At 49.3% G+C, this 22,010-nt stretch overlaps 1 protein-coding gene and 1 pseudogene across 1 annotated transcript in view; one reads left to right on the plus strand and one right to left on the minus strand.

The window, feature by feature from the left end:
• Positions 1-13,317, minus strand: part of LOC144167830 (uncharacterized) — a 296,895-nt gene extending 283,578 nt beyond the window's left edge. The window contains exons 1-2 of the mRNA XM_077696990.1: positions 13,292-13,317; positions 12,281-12,446 (exon numbers count right to left, since the gene is read on the minus strand). Of these exons, the coding sequence (XP_077553116.1) occupies positions 12,281-12,446; positions 13,292-13,317 (192 nt within the window). The remainder of the gene's footprint in view (positions 1-12,280; positions 12,447-13,291) is intronic.
• A 1,688-nt stretch (positions 13,318-15,005) lies between these two features.
• Positions 15,006-16,334, plus strand: LOC144166986 (uncharacterized; annotated as a pseudogene).
• The last annotated feature ends 5,676 nt before the right edge of the window (positions 16,335-22,010 follow it).

Consider the following 22,010-nt stretch of genomic DNA (forward strand, 5'->3'; position numbering starts at 1 on the left):
CCTTGCAGCACCTCAAACACAGTATCAATCAAATCATACACATGATCAGGCGAGTTGAAACCAAGACGCGAGGCCTCAAGGAATCCGATACCTTTCTATTAAGTCAAGCATTTGTCCTCTCGAGAATCACTTACGTCAACCACTGTCTTAAAGAGGACATAAAGATGCTTTGTATAATGATTAGAAAGGCGGTCGAACAGGCGATTGGTCTTCTCATGAGTACGTCAACAAAGAATCTGCTTAGCCCGGGTCCACAACACGCTGGAAGAGCTGATAGAGGGGCATCTTTCTAACCAGAAGCTTCGAATGACCAGAACTGCGGCGGGTCACCGCATCCTTCACCAGATTGGCTAGTCGAACAGAATGTCACCCCGCTTGAAGTACTCCCGGGCTATTGGCGACAAGAAATAAAGATGCTCCCTTTGCTTATAGATATGAACCGCTCATACAACGAGGGCCGCCTAAAAGCACGGGCTCAATGTCTCAACACCACCCTCGGTGGTGATCACGCAGTTATCGACACAGCTGCCTTCCAACATCGAGGGCAGCAGTACGCCATCATTGTGGCTACCTCCAGAACCAGCCTCCTTGCGTGTACCTCATTCAAGGCCGAAGACATGACGGCAGCAGAAGAGGCAGCCATCGCCTTGGCTCTCACTCAACCAGGGGTTCGGAAGGTAGTCACCGATTCCCAACAAGCCTACCGGAATTAGCAGTAGGGTTGGATTTTTCGACCAGCACTGCGTCTGCTGAAAGACCACTCCCCAAATGGTTCCATTCAGCTATCTGGACACCCGCTCATTCTTCCATGGAGAGCAACTAATACGCCCACCAAAAAGCGTGGGCTTTTGCCCCCATGCTATGGAGCTGCACGAGGACAGTCACCTGGTTGTCTCGTTCAGGGACATAACCCAGCACTATGGCTTTCAGAGACAGACCCTACCTTCGCCTTACCCTGACCTTTCCAGAGAATAACAAACTACCCTACGGCTCATACAATCCGGAGCATTTCCACACCCGACGCGTCTTCATTTAATGCACCCGAATCGCTACAACGCTGAATGTAACTTTTTCTCAGAAGTAGGAACAATCCGCCACATAAGCGGGGTGTGCGACTTTAGCTTTGATCACCATCCTCTCTGCCCGTCAAATACCCAACAAAAGCGATGGCCGATGCTGCCGTACAGCCCCCCTCTGCCTACCCTGCTTCAGCTGGTGGACAGAGCACAGGCAGCGCGGACTGCATGTGGGCTCCAGTGAAGAGGGAATCACTCCCCTGGGCCGCACTCAGGGCGATTCAAAAATCTGAATAGAAGTGTTTCCTCCTCGCCCTCCTTAACCTCCTCCTGCTCCTCTTCTGTTTTGCGGCCGTTCTCGTCGCCTCCGTCCGCGGCGCCGCAGACGGAGAAGTGGGATCGTCCAACACGGGGTTTGAGCTTCGTTTAATTTTATAAAAAAGACTTTCCTCTCATGTGCTACACCAATACAATTCAACCAACCATCGTTCATGCATCATGCCTTGATTTAACCTGACGAAGAATATCTCTATGAAGTAATAAAGGCTCTGACTAACTTCAACTTATACCGCAAACCTCGTCGCAATTCATTGTGCTGCTATGCTTTGTAACGCGTGAATTAATTTTGTATAATCTTCACCAATTACACCCCTTACTCAATGCTCTGTAAAGGGGCCTTTAAGCAATTTTAAATAAATAGATAAATAAATAGGTGCATTTCACGTCTATCTGGTTTCACTATTTGTAGAGCGACGTGAGTGAATTTAAGCGACGTTGCATGGGTAAACATTGCGGGTGCCGTTTACAGCTTTGCTTTCCAACCACATTCACAGGTGGATTGGCGCGATTTTTCATGTGTTAGGATGCTTCTCTTCAATTACTAATTTTAAATGCAAATAAATACACCAAATAGTTGCCAGCTGCACGAAAACAATAATTGATGCATGACAATTTACAAATGCCTATCTATTGGTTGGAAGTGGAAAAAGTGACTTGCAGTATAGACAAGCAAAAGGGGTCCCCTTTGATCATGGGTTCTAACCAGGTCGTTCATACAAGTTCAGCTTCCACGGGTCTGGTTGAAATGGGTCCGTCTGTACGGGGTCTGGTCTGAACGTGCCCCCGTAGGGCCCGCCTGGACTGGTGTACGGGATCCTGTGCCATAATCCTATATAATAGGACCCGTTAAACTTTTCAGTAGGGGTGCGTCAATAGCAGCTTTCAGAACCCCAATTAGGCCTCTTTAAATGGTACAGTCAGTTACATAACTATTTGAAAAAGTGGACTGCAAGGACTGTCAATTCGCATGGTAAACATAAAAAAAATGGCTGAAAACAGAACTGGTCAGGCTTTATCGAAGACTAAACTACAAAGGTAATAACTGTTTTGTTTCACCATGTAAGAAATATGGCTTCACCACAAACATGACTAACACCAGGAAATTCGTATACATGGTGATTAACTGCTACGCCCACATTACGATTTTGGGTGAAAGTTTTAGTTTTTCCGAAATTAGCAATAAAGGTTGCCATTTAGCGGCTACATGTTAGGTTATGCATGAAAGATCAATAATTGTTACGAGGGAGAGAACTTTTACATTCATGTGATCGAACATTATTAAAGAATGATAGTCCACTGTGCTACCAATACTGTGTTTGAAAACTTACGTTCTGGCGGCCAAACACTGTTGACAATGCTTGTGGCTCTAGTCCGGTTGAATGGAGGGACGTGATGTGCTCAGACCGTCCAGAGGTCTAAGACAGGATGACAGATGATTACCACACATGCAAGAATGGAAATGACTGGGTGCACGAATGTTACAACTCGGGCAACACAACATTCAGCCAAAATCAATGCCCGCGTACAGCGGCACCGTACACATGGCGAGGTGGCTTGCCGCAAACGCAACGAAGCTTGCGAGGTGCGCACATTCACTCGCAAACGATTCTCCCTCGCCATTCCCAACACGGCACAAACGACAGCGGTGATTAACGAAGCCGTAAACGCTGCACAGCACAGTTTAGAGGAGCAGCCGCCCGCGTTCTGATAAACTAAGCGTAAGACGTAGTTCGCAGTGGTGAACTCTGAAGCTGTTCAATATAGTGCTGCGGAATGGGAAACATTACTCAGTTACTGAGCGTCACTGCGTTACTGAGCGCCAGTGCGTTTAGCGCTCAATGCAAGCACCACAATCATCTTTCGCACATCGCCTTTCTAGAGACGAGCCCTCTAGGTTCAACATAGCCAGTTCAGTTAAACAATTCACACACGTGGGCTCCTGTTAACGAATCCTTAAAGTATCGATGACGGCTACAAACGACATCCAGTGACAAGAAAGGCGGCAAATGTGACGAGACAGCTCACCTGACAGGAAACGACGCAGAAGAGCGAGCGACGTTCAGGGTCAAGCGCCAAACGAAATTAGCCGTCTTCAGGTGGCAAACTTGTTCTCAAATACTTCATCGCGAAGTCGAACACGACAGGCATAACCGAAGACGACGAGGGGCCCAAATAATAATAATACCGGCGCTTCTTTAACGGCACACCACAGTCCACAATCGACGAAAGACAGGTCACGGGGCGATTCGAAATAACTGTTTCGGAATCCGGCAACGCAGCCGCACGCCGTACTCGGGGCATCGGCCGTTGGCAGGGAGTTGCGTAAACAAATTAAAACAACAACAATAAATAATTGCCTCTTTTACTGAATATAACAGTAACTTTAAGTTTATTATTTCTTGTGTGTATTATAATAAAGAAGCTTAGATTTTTAAAGTTTACAAACAGAAAACGCGAACTTAAGTTTTTTGGCGCTCGATTTGAACGTTAAAAAAGCAGCAATGGTAAGATAACACTGCGCAATGAATTTTGGCAGTGTTGTAGTGTAAGTAATCTTATTGTTATTTGGCTTCTGTTTATTTAGCGCCCGATTTCATGCCCCCTGCCTCCCCAACGTTTGTTTTGTTTTGATATCTGCCTTGTTCTCCAGCGTTGTTTGTGCAGGAGAAACTAGGTGGTCGGTTTATTGCATTTGTACACATTATTGACGGTTGCTAACAATAATAATGGAATAAAATTGTGATTGCTAGTACGTTATAGCTCCACTGAGCGACGAGAATGACTGTTGTCAGAGGGGGCTATGATTGTGCTGATGGGGCAGGAGAGGAACAGGGAACGACGGAATGATGATACAGATGTCACAGTTCAAGGTTGTGCTGTGCTCCGTGCAAGGCTGTAGAAACCAAAGTGGGAGGGGGAGTGTTATTGTGTCGATGTTCGCAATAAGCAAGGGCTGATATTTTTTCCTGTTTCAACGTCGGTGCCACCGCAGCTTTTTATTGAATTTGGCAAAGAGAGATCTTATCGTAAACGCCTTCATTTTCGGTTGTATACTGTTCTATTTGTTTTTCTATTTTTCATTCGTGAAACAAGATGAATAGTTAAAAAATGATTCGATGCTTGTTTGTTTATAATAAAATGCGAAACCCTCATTCAAATACTGCGCAGATTCGCGTCAGCAGTGTTACTGCATAATAATACGAGAACTAATTCTTAGGTAAATTCAATTTCGTTGAAGACACCGATGCCTGGCGTAGAAATTTTATTTATAGGACTACAAGATGCGTTTAGTAGTGTTCTCTTCCCGTATACCCAGATATCGAAATAAACTTTGCGATGCAAATAAACCTTGTAATGTATTTCAGGGTGCGATCTAAACATTCAGCATGTTTTGTGCAATTTCGCACCTTCTACGAGCATATTCGCACCCTTTGTTTTAATACCCAAAACATAGGGTGCTGTGGTGAACATCCTAATGGACCATAAATACCAATCAGCACCCTTTTCGGCTGCTGTTGCACCCTTTTAATCGGCTGTTGGTCCTTGAATTATGGTCCTTAAAAGGTGCAAAAAGGGTGTAAAATGTTGAATGCACCCTTTCCGCATACGTAAGGGTGCAAAAATGTTTAGTATGCTGTAGCAGGGCTGGTGACCGTTGTGCCTTCAAGTTTAGGATCAAGTCTGGAACTGGCTGGGCGAGCCGCGGCGTGTCCTTTTTGCGGACCTGCAGTTTCATAGATTATGGATAAATACCGCCGAAAAAATGTCTAATCGCGGAGTTAAGTGCGCCACTTTCAGAAGGGGATACACAGTTCGCGCAAGCTGAGAGCATACACTTATCCCGCACCAACCACACCCGCTCGGGGACGACCGAAACGTGGGAAAGAAAGAATGAAGGAGTGATGCGCGGAAGAGAGATACTTGCTGTGCGCCTCACTCACCAAGGCCCACACACGACATTAACCCAGCTAAACCTCACATTTCGCCCAATACGTACACCCATCGCTTTCTTCGGTTACCTTGCACGAGTGTTGAGTGTCTGCCACGACGTCTTTCACGTGGTTCTCCTTACACATACAAGATCGTCTGCTCTCCTTCGGGACTTCATCGTATCAGTCTTCACTCTTCAATGGCCGGCGATTCTCTTTTTTTCCACCGCCAGTTAGTCCCGACAACACCTTGATTCTCCGGCCATACCGTGACGAGTGAGTCCCCTCTGCTGAGAACGACTCAGCCGGCCAAATATTTTCCGCATTGCGACATGTCACACACAAAACGACACGACGGGCGCCTTCAGCGTCCCGCGCGCTGAGCGTACCCGAGGGCGCCATCGCTTTTGTGGCTGCACCCTCCCGCAATCACCCTGACTGAGGCGCTTCCTTTTATGTAAGCGCGCATGCGTAGGACAGGCATTGAGTCGGAAATGTTCCTAATAGCGGCATGCAAGAAGGATTTGCGCCTTTGTTCGCGGGCGACGCACCAGGCATAACAGGGAGCACGGCGCAAGCCGGAAAAATTGCGGGAGGGGGATGCAGAACTAAAGTTCCGTCAGCACACCCCCCCTCCCGACAACGCCACCACTTCACGTATGCTACACTTCTAGTGGGTTGTACGGACCATGATTTGGCGTTTCTGGCAGTCGTACAGAGATCAAAACTTTGTCAAAATTTCCCAATGTAACACCCTACTCAAATATCATGTGTTGCTGGAGGATGTCATTGGTTTTATTCCGCCGCAGTTTCAGCATAATTTTGTAAATACCGAACGTCTCAACATGTGACAATACGTTGCAAATTGGCTGAATAACAACCTATGCCAGAAGTCCGCCACAAAGAAAGGGCGACGTGATTGCAAATCCTTGAAAATATTTCACCCAGTACAGACACTGCACATTAGCCGGCTCACAAACCACGTAGTTGCAAGTGGAGACACCAGAGCCAGGTTGCGAATATGTATCCGACGAAGTCTCAGGGCGTATCTGCACCAGATTCCCAAAACAAACTGACATCATTTGAGAGGCGTTTCTCAGCACATTAAGGCTGCACAGAGTGGGTAAGCGGATCACTAACGTCGGTACCGCAGCCTTCATTTACATTTCACATTGGGTCCAACAGTAAGCAGATGGCCAATGGCGCCTTACCCCTCCACACGGAGATGATATTGGAACTCCAAGGTGATCGGAATGCTTCCTGCAAAGACGTACGGTAAAAAGACTGGGAGGATTCTGTGTCGTGCGACCTCCGTTCACTCTGGCTCATTTACCCGTTGTCTCCACCAATTTTCAGTCCGATTCGGGAACCGATTTCACAGTATTAAACCGTTTTGCGAACCAGTTGCGGAAGTGAGCTTGATAACCAAGTGCAAAAAAGTCAATAAAACTGTGACGTTTACGTGCGAAAAAAACCGGCGACCATGGACTACGGCGCTTTTACCAAAGCTGCACCCCCCCCCCCCACCGACACGTACACCCACACACGCACGCATACGCATACGCGACTAGCGCTTGCCTGAATAAGCGAAGAAGAGCTGTCCCCGTGAGAGTACCAGCAATGTAAGAATGGCTCATTGCGTTGCGGCATCGATAGCGACACTATGAGCTGCGTTACCAAGACCCGAAGCTATGAGCGAAGCCATAGGAGTACAAAGGGTACATCGCGTCATGCAACCTACACTGTAAACGCAAACTAGCCGGAAATAGAGTGTTACTCAAGTAATGTGCCCTGAAAAGTACCTATAGCAAAAAATGTGCTCCCTAGGCATGATCTAAAGAAGTGGACGAACCTCCATGGTAGTACCGTTGCCCATCCGGGTAGCAAAAGGGAGGATTTAGAACCACTTAACACCATTTGTGAGATGGCGTTCCGTTCCTTGTATACTACCACGTCCACAATAAACGCCCTATCTGAGGTAATCATCTCAAGCGGGCGGTCGCCATGTTAGTCTTCTGTTGTCTCCGTGCACCAGCACTTCAACCGTGGCCTAATGCTAATTAGAACGAGTGAGCAGGACGCGACGGTTGCACGCAGCTACAAAACGAATACCGTACGTATACCCGTATAGATGCTTCAACCAGCGTGATCACAGGCATAGAGCGCGGCCGTGTTGTCTCAATCTGTTTATTTTGGCGATAGGTGTTGTCAAACTCTGCTGCTAACGAAGAGGCAGTTCTCGCCGTTGCAAACAATTGCAATGTTCATCTGCTTCGCTTGCTTGCGCATACATATACGATTTAAATTCTCGTGCCAGCGCGCCAACGCACCCGACTGCAGCGACTCAACTTGCCCTGGCGGCACGACTGGCTGCCCGGATTTAAACAACCTCTGTGCTATCAACGCAGCGCGGCCGGTGACTCGGCGCGGCCGGAGCTTCAAGCCTCGCCTTGGGTCGTCGTTTTTTATTATTTGTGAAGGACTAGTAGTGCCATTTGGTGGAAAGATTTTCATGTGCCCCTGTCACACGAGGAACGGCCGCAAACAGCATTTGGATACGGCGACAGGTGTGGACAGCTCGCTGGTAAGTGGTCTTTCATCAGTCGATGCGTTTGTCAAACGTTTGGATAGGGTTAACAGCGAAGTACCCGGGTACCCGTGCCGCTCACAGCTCGTACACGCACGGGCAAAGAAAAAAAGCGCACACTCGTATTATTTTACTTGTTTGTGGGTTTTGGGGTATGCGTTCGCATTCTTTTGTAGGCCGGTTTGTAACAGGGCATTCGAGATAAAATCGTTTGTCGCGCGCGGCGTCGTTTCAAAGCAACGTGACGGTTACTTCGTGCTGGCGAAAATCAGCGCAGTCAGACGGAAGCGGGAAGGAAGGTAGAGAGATCGGGAAAGAGGGCGCTAATATATAAAAGAAAGCGTAATGCAAGACTAGAAATATAACACAACCCGCCTGCATTTCTCCGAACTTCAGGACAGAGCCGCACACGGGTACGTTGTCACAAACTCGAGCGTACGACGTCTAAAAGTACCGTATATTTTTTTTTCAGTTTTCAACGTGACATGAGCCACTTATCTTCTCATTACCGCGCATGCAGACCTGATTGTGTCCCTGTGTTTGAGCGCACAGCCATCCTTTTGCGACATAAGAACCAGCAAACGCGAGAAATTGTAGAAGCCAGCCACATCAGAAAAGCTGGTTACGAATGTATCAGTCATCCCTCTATCGCCCTGCTTAATCGAGAAGTCGCATATTTAGACGCACATTGAGCGCTATTTCGGTGCTTCTTCTGGAAATGCGTGTTGGGGGTGGGAGGGGGGTCTTAAACCATGTATGATGCGGTTATCTTTGCTGATTTTTCGCCTTTCGTGCGCCTCAAAGTTCGTTTTGTGGTTTTGTTGTTACGGTTTTTTAGTATTTTCGGCTGAGTGCGCCGAGAACTGTGACGCATTGGGGGCGCGGCAATTGGGCGCTTGGGCATATAAAGCTTTGAATTGTGCAATAATAAACTAGTTGCGAGTGTGCGCTTGTGCCGTCTTCATGTGTTCTTGTCCTCGTTAATTTTCGTGCAGTTTATTTTTCGCAATGCATAATTACCAACTCGCCCAACTCGCAACCCTTTGACAGATCCTATACTCCGTAAAAATGAGTTTTCTGTCCTTTTAGGTACGGCAAAATCTCGCGCAGCGCATCATTATGCCAGGGGGCCATATCCTAATGTCAATGCACACACTATGAAAGCAGCTTGCACTTAATGCGTCACATTGTCTGCTGATAAGCATTTTAGATTCGCCTCTCTCATCATCATTCACTTCGTGGAGATGGCGGGATTTTCTTTCATAGCTTGTTGTCACTGCAGTAATTAATAGCAGAATCAGTCCTACAAATCACAGAAACGGTTCGATTCACGTTGAAAATAATCACAGTAACACACTTTGCACCACACGGAGGAACAATCGGTTGCAGTGATGAGTCATAAGGGTAACTTGTTGTTAAAGGGTCATTGAAGACAACCAGCAAGTTGATTTCAAACGGAAGTCGGACCTCCGCATAGCCATTTCAGCATTGATTTAGTGCCAAGATGCCTTAAGTGGTGAGAAATCGCTGTTCAACTGCTCATCAAACGTGACGCAAACACGACTGCAGTCGCTGTTTGCATCAGGATAAACCGGAAGCAAGTGAAGCAGCGGTGATTAATAGCAATATACAAGCAACTGAATACAACATTACCACGTACCAAGCAGTTTGGTCAGTTCCGGTCAAATAGCTCATGCTTCCCCAAACTCCCCTGTCATTTGCCGTTCGAGACCAGTAAGCAAAATGTTTCTCCATTGGACCTGTGATCAGTATTTACGCTTCACTGAAGAAAAACATTGGCCTTTTGAGGCCCCGCAATTTTGGCGTCGAACGATTTTCTCATGCGTAGCTCGCATGCTCCCTTGGAAAGCGGTACTGCCACCCCAAGTATGGACAAGTAGCACCATCCAGCGGCAGCCAAGAAAGAAGTTGTGCGCGTCAGGCCACTTAAGCCCTTCCGGTGAAAACGTGTTTTTGCTAGTTTCAACCTTATTTAAAAAAAAATGCCAGGTGTAAGAGGAGTATAATAGTGTTCTCCGTGAGCTAATCTATCAACCTAGAGAGACTTGCATTTTAACGTCACTGTCATTTAAAGTTGTGCTCGAGTATATTGTGCGGAAGTAATATCTTTTTTATTGCTGCAAAAGCCACGATGGTTAATGTACTGGCACTTGGTTTTATGAAGCCTTTGCATTCCTAATTTAAGTGCTGCATCTGCGCAGGGAACCTGGCATAACAATTTTATTACTGTACCGAATCATTAAGTTCGTTTAACCATAGTGTCTGTTTTGAATTTTACATGTGGGGCATTTTTTTTTCTTTTTTGCTTTTTCAGGTAGATGTTCCTTTGACTCCCTGCCTGCATTCCGCGAACGGGGAAATTAGCCTCCGCATCGATGGCCAGAGTGTCTTGACTGCATCATCTTTACTGGGAGGACTGTGTAGTCTGTTTGCATCGTTCTGGGTTTTCAACATTCAATATCCCAAGAAGGCACACAGAGCTCTAACGTTTGTGGAACATGCCTTTTTGGACCTTGCCAGCACCAGACCACGTGTGAAGGATTTAGAACTAATTAACTTTTATCGCATCAATATCCCTCACCAATATTTTATTTGTTTTCAATCCTGTAATCATTGGATAGTAGTTTAAAGAATTTCGTATTATGTTTCTGACGTTTTCTTTTGTTTTTACTGAACAGAGGATATTTGATGGGCCCTTCTGTATGCTGATAATACAGCTATCTTTTAGTGAAGCAATAATATTAACCAACTAATATAACTTGAAACAATTATCTAAATAATGTTGGCAACTGGTGCCAAATGAATCAACTCAAAATTATCGGAAAAACACGAATTACATGGCTTTTTCTTCTCACTCTGAAGAAGCTGTCGCGATACCACCCATTCTGTTCTATATCCTTGCAATTAACCCCTCAGACTGGTCACTTTTCTTGGCGCATTTGTGTCTTTATCAAAACGCACTGGTATTTTCCGCAGCATATTTCTCGTTCGTTATATTACTCATTTATCCATAGCCATCTCATTGCTTTCTGTCTCCTACATCATTTATCTCTTGTGCCTTTACCATCTACAAAATGCTCGTTACCTTTCAGTATGAAATCGTTACACAGCTCTCGCTCATTTCACCACCAATTGAAAAAAAATTTTCTTGTTTTAAACCACTGCAACCATTTTTTTCACTTTGTGTACTGAGTACTGATGCGTACTGATAAGTACTCACGCGTTCTCAATCCTCTAGTATTATATAATGATGTCACTTACCATGCCGTTGTGTTTGTGCCTATATGTGTTTCGCGTATTTGCAGTTCTTGTAGTAATATTGTTTCTACAGTTTGTTCAACTAGCACACAGATCGCTCATTTCACCACCAACTGAAATTTTTTGTTGTTGTAAACCACTGCAACCATTTTTTTCACTTTGTGTACTGAGTGCTGATGCGTTCTGATAAGTTCTGATAAGTACTGACGCGTTCTCGATCCGCTATTATTATGTAATGATTTCACTTACCATGTGGTTGTGTTTGCGCCTATCTTTGTTTTTCGCGTATTTCCAGTTCTTGTAGTAATATTAATTCTACGGTTTGTTCAACTAGCATTCTATTGCTGTCTTCCATTCCTAACTGGCGTGTTTTTAACAATTTACCATTTTTGCTTTCTTATAGGAGGTCGCCCTAAGTTTTTATTTCGGAGCCTCCTTGTGTACACCATGTACCATGTAAACTTGTATGCGAAAGTTCGTTTGAAATGAACCTGAAACCGAGAAAAACCGTGTGAAACCAGTACTCCCGCAGGGAACTAGAAACTCTTGTGGCCTTAAAAAAACTCCTTTCGGAAGGCCTACAAAACCGCCCCAACTATGCAAAACTCCATTCAAAAGAAATATATGCTTCCCTTGAACCTCCTAAAAACTCCCCTCGCGAGGCCTACAAAACTTAGAACTCCATGCAAAAGAAGTAAATGCTTCCCTTGAACCTCCTCAAAACGCCCCTAAAATAACATAAGTACTTCCCAAGGGAGCCATAATAGGCTCCTATTTAACCGCCTAAAAAGTCCATAAACATCACTTAAAAACGCCTTGAGGAAGTGAAGAATACTCCATTTTGATCTCCTTAAATTCTCCCTAACATTTCTTAACACTCCCTAACTACCTCCTTTCTATCACCTAAAAACACCCTGTTTTGAGGAGGTAAACAAAACCTCCCTGTTCCATGTAGTAAAAAAACTCCTACAAGGAGGATCACTAGAGGACAGGCAAAAAAGAACCTCTAGGGAGTATATGGGTGGAAAAAAGTTTACAGTGATCATTCCGTGGTACGGAGGCAAACTTCATACCGTGATCCCTCCTTTGTGACGACAGTGCTCAGAGGACAAGCGGGCAGGAGCGTATACCTTGACACAGAAGCAGGAGTAGTACTTGACGAGGAACGGGTTTCGGATGATGGAGGCCACCACCTTGTCCATGGCGGCCTGCTTGTGGCGCGTGAACCGGTCCACGTTGACCAGCTTCAGCGAGGCCTGGAAGCCCACTGGCTTGAACCGGGCCAGGTACACGGCGCTAGAGAAGGCCAAGCGTCTGTGAAACAGAATGACTTGCGAAGCTGGACGTAGTCCAGAGAGTGCACACAGCAAAACATGTTTGTTTGCATTTTGCGATTGAGCACGCTTCGTAGCCGAATGAAGCTGAATGAAACTGGGAAGTACCCGAGCTTTGTTCTGGCGGTCGCCTTCCACCCGCATCGGAGGCACCTTACGGTTTCCGTAACACACCAACCCAGTCTGCTCGACCACTGAGTACACCGGAAAGGTCGTATTCGGGCGTAGGATGTCCACATTTAAACCTCCCGGCAGCACACTGGAGATATTTAATCAGTAAGGGATAAACCCTTAACTTGCGTATGCACGCCCTCCTTTCCTTCCACTCCCAACCCCTGGGCGTATGAAACGGCAATTAGTTATGTGCGCGTGTTTACACTCTCAGGCGAAATGACGAACAGTTCGTCTTCGGTGGCACCAGCGGCCTTTGCCACAATCACTACTCAATTTGGGGACTGAATGTGAGCAGGCGAGCGGTTAGTCCACCTCCCGGTTGGTCCGTTCCGATACTCTCCGTTCCAAGGACGAACTGCTGGAAGGGAGTCGCAGGAAAAAAAACTGGTACCAGCAGGCATCGAAGCATCGACTCCCGCAGCAGTACCCAAGGAATCTAATACGCAGCCACTAGACCACTTTTTTAATTGCTGCCGAATTTTACATACTCACAGCAGCAACATTACAATGCAGGACAATCCGAATCACGTACAGCGCCACCATCCGGATGTGTTGCCGGAATTCGGCATACGCACAGAAGGAACAATGCTAAGCAGTGCAACATGAAGAGGATTAAAATTCAGGGATCGGTACCTGATTGGGTGGTCGTGTAGGACCATTAACAGTGATAAAACATTGTTGTAACAAAGCCAGCCGGGGGGACCTGTATGGTGACACTAAGTTTTTTTCGCCCGCTACTACAAGACCACGCCACCAGTCGGAAGTTTCGTAGTAAAGTGTGTATGGATGTGTAGAACGTGCTGTACTGAGCACACCGCGACAGAATCATTACATCTGCTGTCGGAATTTCTCCGTGCAAGCGGGCGTGACCGCGCTTTGCGCTTTGCTAACTGTAGATACTATTGCTCATTTCACTTCCAAGTATAGCCCCACAACCGCAGTTTTTTCTCGTAAAGAAGAAATAGACTGGTCGCCTAGTTGAGAGAAGGCTGGGTGATTGGACGAATCATTTGTTTCCGCACAAATTAGCGCAATCTGAGGCATCACTGTTTGCTACTGTTACTAATATTTGTCTTACTGTTGATGCGCCTGAAATATTTCATAGTCGGTTATTGCCTCGCCGGAATCCTTTGCCACGCAGCGTACCAACATAACCCATATGAAAATGAATGTTTCCTTTCTGTTTACTTTGTGTCTCCTGCATGTTGACTGTGTGGCCTTTCTTTTGACTTTTCCTTTGTGTTACCTCTAGGACATAAGCAGACTGTGTACTTTTTATAGACTGCCGGAAAAACAGCCATGATGTTTTACATTTATATGTACTATGGTAAAAATGAAGTTTAAATTGCTATACGAATATTTTATTTCGGACGAGAATATAAAACTTTAAAACTGACTTGCTTTCTTCTCTTTCTGAGTTCCGCAATGCTATTGCCCATGTGTGTACTCAAGGCAAAATGAAGTCAAAAGACTTTGGCCTATTTCCCCTGTGTTGCCTCTAGGACATTGGGTGTAAGATAGAACTTGAATTTGCTGTCTTAATTATTTTTAATTCTGTGTGCCGTAATGCTGTTGCTTATGTATGTACTGAAGGCAAAATGAAGTCAAGACTGACTTATGTCCTTTGTGTTGCCTCTAGGACATTGGGTGGAAGATATAAGTATTTGTTATATAAGTATTATAAGTAAAAGAAGATATAACTATTTCTGAAGAGCCGTAAACTATCCTGCTGTGCTTCCTCAAGTAAACATGAAGTCGAGCATGTAAGCCTTAATTATACTCGAAAAGTTAAGTTTTTTGGCTTGGTTAGAGATGGTAAGAAACAATGCCGATGGTTTGTGGAAATTCTGCAGCACTGTATACGTTATTACGTGCTAGTGAGGTCTGATAAATTCGCAAAATTAATATTGCCGCGAACCATGCATTGTGTTTATTTGTGTTTTGCTTTTACCGCCCGGCTGCGCCGGTGTGTGTTATCTGTGTGCCAAGGGAAGCGCGTGTTCCATTCTTTCTTTCTGTGACACGTGTGTTATCTGTTCTGATAGGGCGAGCATTCCGATCTAACGTGAAAAGGCCAGAATAATCTTCTTGCATTTACAACGTTCTAGATGTGAATCGACGGTTCGAGAACCACGCGCGCCGAAAGATAAAAAGCCTGCAAAGCAGACGCCGGGGTATTCGATCGCCGACGCTCGCTTGCGTATACGTCGCTTTGCTGAGTGCTGCTTCGCGTCTGTGTATTCTTTGAGTTACTAGGGGAGCACAAGTTCGCTCCAATAAACTTGCTTTCCTTCAAGGCCGCTGCGTCGTCTTTGGCATCGTGACATCTGGTAGAGGTGGGGGGTACATGAACCCTAAGCCATCATCAAGCCGAAAAGCCAGCCCAACTCGTGTCAGCCGCCGACAGCAAGGTCTTCAACCAGAGTTTGGACTGCTTCGAGACAACGTGAAGAAAGAAGACGACGTGAAAACCACCATGATCAACGCAGGCACCATGACGAGCGCTTCTAATCCTGCCCTCGTACTGCGACAGCCTCGGGAACCACCATCGTTCCGCGGATCTCCCGGAGAGGACCCTGCGGAGTGGTTGGAGAAAGTGGAACGCGTCCGCATCTTTAACAGGTGGGATGACGAAGAAACTTTCCGCCGTGTTTTCTTCTATTTGGAAGATACAGCCCCAACGTGGTTCGAGAACAATGGAAGATCGCTAACCAACTGGACTGTCTTTAAAAGCGAGTTTCTTAAAACATTCGCCACGGTCGTGCGGAAAGAACCAGCGGCACTTTTGTTGGAAATGCGCACGCAGCCCCCCAACCAAGGGGCCGTGTTCTTCGTTGAGGAGATGAAGCAACTATTTTGCCGCGCGGACAACGAAACGACTGAAGAAAAGAAGCTGCGGTTTCTAATGCGAGGAGTGAAGCAAGAAACCTTTGCCTGCCTTGTCCGCAACCCCCCTAAAATGGTGACTGAATTCACGTCTGAGGCTGCCGCATTGGAAAAGACTCTGGAAATTCGAACGAGGCAGTACAACCGCCCTGTCAACGCGCTGTTTTTGGAGACAATCGATGCCGCAACTGTAAGCTTCGATACATTGCGTGAGACCATCCGAGCAGTGGTCAAGGAGAAGCTTCGGAAGCTTTTTCCAACGGCGCAGCAACCTGAAGTGGCTTCCCTGACTGACGTCATTCGAGAAGAGGTTCAACAGGCACTGGTGGCTTCTACGCCATCCGAAGAACCCCGTGAGCCACAAGCGATGACCTACTCCGCAGCTCTTCGTTGACCCCGCCCTGCTCCAATCCGTCGTCAAGAGGCCCCGCTATACCGCAGTCCATTGTCGCCCGCCCGACCACCGGTAGTCCAATACCAAAGGCCGAGGAAGACCGACGTGTGGCGAACGCCCGATAATAGCCCGCTGTGCTACCACTGCAGAGAGGCCGACTACATCTACCGTCGCTGCCCTTACAAGAGGCTCGGTCTGCGAGGATTCTCCGTCGACGCACCACGCCCTCGACCCGGCCAGCGCCCTGCTGAAATCGACGAATACCTGTCCAACACCAGCCGTGGACCAGCCCGTTTCTACCGATCGCCGTCGCCCTACCCGTACCAGTCGCCAAACCGCCGTAGCACCGCTCACTTCTCACGTGCAAGGTCCCCCAGCCCATGCGGGGGAAACTAAAAGCAGCAACTTATGGAGGTGAAGTTGCACAACGCCAAAAAAACGAAAACTCTCCAACGACGCATGGCCGCACCGAACACCGTACCCGCAGCCAACGACTCGATCTAACCCGGACGTGACTCCAGAACCCGCACGATACGACGCGTACTCGAAAGGTGCTGGAGCACGCTCTCAACGCCCGGTGGCAACGTTACCTGGAAGACAACGGGCTGTATCCCGATTCGATGCTGGGCTTCCGCGCGAAGCTCGGTACGCAGGACGCCATGTTGCTCCTCCAACACGAGGTGCTGGCACTCCCACCCGTGCCCAGCGCGGACAACCGCGCCATCCTGGGTCTGGACCTGCAGAGCGCCTTTGACAAGGTGAAACACTCTGCGATCCTGGCCCAGGTGTCTCGCCTCAGCCTGGGGCGGAGGTCCTACGACTACATCCGAGCCTTCCTGTCCCGGCGCACCACCCGGCTGGAAAACGGCCGAACGCAGCTCGACGAGCGAGAACTCGGCAGCACCGGCACCCCGCAGGGCTCCGTCATCTCGCCGCTCCTGTTCAATCTGGTTATGATCGGGGTCGCCCGGCGCCTGGACGCGCTCCCCGACGTCAAGTACGCGATCTATGCGGATGACATTACCCTGTGGGTTCCGGGCGGCAGTGACGGCCACATCGAGTCGACGCTGCAAGAGGCGGTGAACAGCATCGAGGCCAGCCTGACCGGCACGGGTCTCCGGTGCTCCCCGCAGAAGTCCCAATTGCTGATCCTGCCCCCACCGGGCCGGTACCGCAAGCGCGCCGCCGCCGAGGCGGAGCGCAACATCATCGTGCGAGCGGGGGACGGCACGGCCATCCCGAAGGTTCCGAGCATCCGGGTCCTCGGCATGCACGTGGACGCCAGCCGCACCAACAGCACCACGATCGAGCGAATGACAACGAAGATGGGCATCGCCACGCGCCTCGTCAAGAGAGTCTCCACGCGCGTGCGGGGGATGCGGGAAGCCAGCCTCCTCCGTCTGCTGCAAGCTTTCGTGGTAAGCCACGTGGCGTACGTGGGCGCCTTTCACCAGTGGAGGACCCAAGAGCGGGCCCGGATCGACGCGGCCATCCGCAAGTCGTACCGGGCGGCCCTGGGCCTCCTCAACGGCACCAGCAACGCGGCCCTCCTATCCTTAGGCGTGCACAACACCCTGGCGGAAATCAGCGAGGCGCAGCGCGTGTCACAACTCCAACGCCTGAGCACCACCAGATCGGGCCGGAAGATACTACAGAGGGTGGGCCTGAGCCCGCCCCTCGGACCCGCGGCGGAGGACGAGGTCGTTCCGCTGCGGGACGACATCGCCCGCCGCGTCATCGTGCCGCCGCTCCCGAGGAACGTCGACCCGGAGCGGAACGTCGAGCGCAGGTCGGCGCGAGCGTGCGCGCTCGCCAAGGAGTACAACAAGCGCGAAGGCGCAGTGTTCGTGGACGCGGCCAAGCACCGCGAGCGCGCCGACACCTTTGTGGCGGTGGTCGTGAAGGCCACCACGGGAGAACTGCTGAGCGCCGGGAGCGTGCGCGCCACGACCGCCCGCCAGGCCGAAGAGGCGGCGATCGCCCTCGCCCTGGTCCGGCCGGGCACGACGACCATCCTCAGCGACTCCAAGTCGGCGATAGCGAACTTCGCCCGCAGCACGGTGTGCAAGAGCACCGCGCGGCTCCTCTCCAGCATCGGAGAGGGAGCCCGCGCGAACAGCACGAGCATCCGCTGGTTCCCCGCCCACGCGGGCCGGGAGCTGCGCAACGGCCACCGCAACCGCAACGAAGAGGCGGACGCCGCGGCTCGAGACCTCGCCACGTGCCGAGCCGCGCCCCCCCCCCCCTCGCCCGACCCCCCTCCGAGCCCGGAGAAGAACAGCAAGACGACGATGACGACGCGGAGCCCCTGACCGCCTACGGCGCCATGCTCCGGTGGTACAGGCACGGGAGACGAGCCTTCCCGGCCCCCCATCCGGGGCTTACGAGAGGGGAGGCAGTGCTCCTGCGGCAACTGCAGACAGAAACAGTTCTCACGCCGGCGCTCGCACGCCACGTGTGCCCGGACCTCTACGAACGAAGTGAGTGCAGTGTGTGTGCGCGAGTGCCCGCGGACCTTGCCCATCTCATGTGGGGCTGCGAAGAACACTGTGCGCGTGACGGAGGCCGCGGCCTCCCACCGGACGTTCGCGACATGATCGGCTCTACGGAGCACGGACTCCAGCTCAGGGCCGTCCAGCGGCTCGAGGCTGCTCTGGCGCGGCAACGGCGAAAGGAGGACCCACGCTCCCCCCCGGCTGCTTCCCTCGGGAACGGTGACAGGGGGCGGGGCGGGGACACCCCTAGTAGCCCGAGCCGCAGGCCAGGTTGCCTCGAGGTCAGCCCGATACCTAGAATAGGTAGATAGACAGGGGTGACGGCGAAGCCTTGCGTGGCCTGACCCGCACCCCCCGCCGGACAACGCAATAAAGGTCATTTCTCTCTCTCTCTCTCGAAATGACACAGCCTGCCGCTGAGAAGACGACGAAAATGACGATGCATAGTGCCCGACAGTCAACACGCATAAGCCGAGATACAACGCCCCGACGCACCCGAAACTCGAGGAAAGCGGCGTCCGACGTCCAGTTGTCCATCGACGCCTTTGACGTAGTCGTCCTCATCGACACGGGAGCCGACTACTCGGTAATGAGCGGCTCATTCGCATCGAAGCTGAAGAAAGTTACAACATGGGACGGTCCGTATATACGCACAGCTGGAGGCCATCTCATAACGCCAAGTGGAACGTGCACATCACGCGTCACCATAGGCGGCACCACGTACCCTGTTGAGTTTGTTATTTTGCCTAACTGCTCCCGGGACGTAATTCGCGGAATGGACTTTCTGACGGACAACGGCGCAATAATTGATCTGCAGACCAAGTCGATAACTTTTTCCTCCGATCACTCCACGACGCTGCAGCCGAACCCCGATCATCGTGCTGCTGTAAGGATCGCCGACGATCACGTCACCCTGCCACCCCGCGCAAGCTTGATGATCGCCGTATACTGTGAGGATGCTGCTCCTGACATCGACGCTATCGTAGATTGACCAAAGGTTGCTTCTCAACCGCGGTGTATCCGTCGCCAGAGGCATTACGCGCTTTAAGCAAAGGAAATCCAACGTTTTATTCACCAGTTTCACCGAGGAGTACGAGCATCTAAATAGCATCTAAGACATCCAACTTTCCTACGAAGTGATCCCCGATGGTGACTCCGGCACATCACGACGACACACGTGGCCTAAAGTCGTCCACGTGGTTCGCTTAGAACCTTTCTACGGACGATGACGAAATTTTATTTTTAGATGCAGAGCATCTGATTAACTCGCCTTGTCCCTCCGGCGTCGTCGTCCTCGTCATCGTCGTCGTCGTCGGCATTGTCCACCCCTCCCCCATTCTCCTCACCGCGCCAACTGCGCTCTCCGCCGCTCACCCCTCTCCTCTGCAATAGCGAACACTCTCTCGCGAAGGGCATTGGATTGGATTCGATTGGATTGGCTTGGATTAGATTGGCTTGGATTGACTTGGCTTGGATTGGATTTGGTTTGGATTGGATTGGATTAAAGTGGATTGTGTTGGATTGTGTTGCGTCATAGCCGCGGCACGTTGCGTCATAGCCGCGGCAGACGCACTAGGGCCGGCGCATGTGCAGTAGTCTCTCTTCAGCGGTTTCCTCTCCTTCGGGCGCGCTGCGCATATAACCGGTGTGCCGTTCTCCGACGAAGCAACATGCACGCTTGGCTCAAATACCTAGAATCCACGCCACTTTACAAGTACGCCAACGTCGTCATGAACTGGGACCGGCTTACGCAGTCCCCTCAACGTTATGCGCGCTATAAAACGCGGTCCCCTCGCCGCTCCGCCTATGCGTCACATCTACACAGGGGTTCCCGCGAGGGGAGGTGGGAGTTTTTATTTGTTTAGACTGTCGCTTATGTTAGCATCGGGTCTATGCACTCTTAGAGGGGGGGTAATGCCGCGAACCATGCATTGTGTTTATTTGTGTTTTGCTTTTACCGTCCGGCTGCCCCGGTTTGTGTTATCTCTGTCCCAAGGGAAGCGCGTGTTCCATTATTTCTTTCTGTGCCACGTGTGTTATCTGTTCTGATAGGGAGAGCATTCCGATCTAATGTGAACAGCCCAGAATAATCTTCTTGGATCTCCAATGTTCAAGATGTGAATCGACCGTTCCAGAACCACGCGCGCAGAAAGATAAAAAGCCTGCAGAGCAGACGCCGGAGTATTCGATCGCCGACGCTCGCTTGCGTATACGTCCCTTTGCTGACTGCTGCTTCGCCGCCTGTGTATTCTTTGAGTTGCTAGGGGAGCACAAGTTCGCTCCAATAAACTTGCTTTCCTTTAAGACCACTGCGTCGTCTTTGGCATCGTGACAATGTTACGAACTGGTACGTTTGTATGAAACAATGGCGTAAGAAGGATACATATCGAATGAGGCTATTCGAAGTGCCTCCTCCATCCCCTTATGAAAAAAAAAATGGGAGGGAGAAGAATATAGAACAGAAAAAGTAAGAAGAAACCAAAAAGCCTAATAGAAAACAAAGCAATGAAAACAAAAACAACCTAAAAAGTGGCTTCCGATTATACTAGTTATGTTTTCCTTCCGGGTCGTTGTAAAATGGCTTATCCTTGCACCTAAATGCTGAAGCCGTGTACTGTTCATTGGGGTAGCTTGCGGTAGAAAGATGTGGTGACAGAAAAAAAAGGGACACAGCTAGAGGACAGCAACAAGAGCAACAACAGCGTCAAAATATAACCTAAGGCAGAAAAACTTCAATTTAAACACAATTAAAACAAACGATCAGCGGGCTGGTTTCGAAACTCGATGATGATAGTTGGGTTTTATTTGCGCAAGGCCGACTATGGGCAAAGAGCGCCAAAAAGAAGTTACTCAATTGTGATGAGACCGTAAATACTAGAACATGTGACTAAAAGTAAAAGTGATGCAAAACAAACAACAATAGAGATGGCTGGTGTATAGCGCCAGGATGATTACACGTGATATGACAAGAGCTGCAGAAAGTTCACCTCAGCTAAAAACTTAAAAACACGCTGACTAGAAAACATTGGTTCCTCGGCTAAAAAATATAATGGGTGCAAAGGAATGTGTCGTCTGTATAATTCAGGGAAATGTTTGTGTCGTGTTGTGTCAAGTGCTCTGCATGTGATTGGTATGTGGACTACGGATAGGCCCTTTCCACACCTGCTACACGTGGGTCCCGAAGTTCCAGTGAGCAGGTGGGAGTGCGTCGCATGTGTGTGGCCTATCCGCAGCCTAGCCAGGGCGACTTCAGTGTATCTGTTGTGTGAGTCAGTTATGTAGCGTCCTAGTTGTGGTTTTATTACGTGTAGTTGTTGTCTGTTTGTTGACTCCAGTGTAGTTGCCATGTGTTACGAAGCTGTCGTCTGATGTGTGTCTTTAGGTCGGTGTAAGGTACTGTTTTAATGTCAACTGTAGTCATGAGAGCAGCATCACCAGCCATTTGGTCGGCGGCCTCATTGCCAGGGATTCCACAATGCCCTGGTACCCAGCATATAGTTATTTCAAGATTTGAGGCATATGCAGACATTATTACCTTGAAAAGAGCATTTATCTCATAGGTTTTAGATGACCTTCC

Source organism: Haemaphysalis longicornis, unplaced genomic scaffold (assembly GCF_048455015.1).
Source record: "Haemaphysalis longicornis isolate Haplotype H1 unplaced genomic scaffold, Haemaphysalis longicornis Haplotype H1 scaffold_2, whole genome shotgun sequence".
In the NCBI taxonomy this organism is placed as follows: Eukaryota; Metazoa; Arthropoda; class Arachnida; order Ixodida; family Ixodidae; genus Haemaphysalis; species Haemaphysalis longicornis.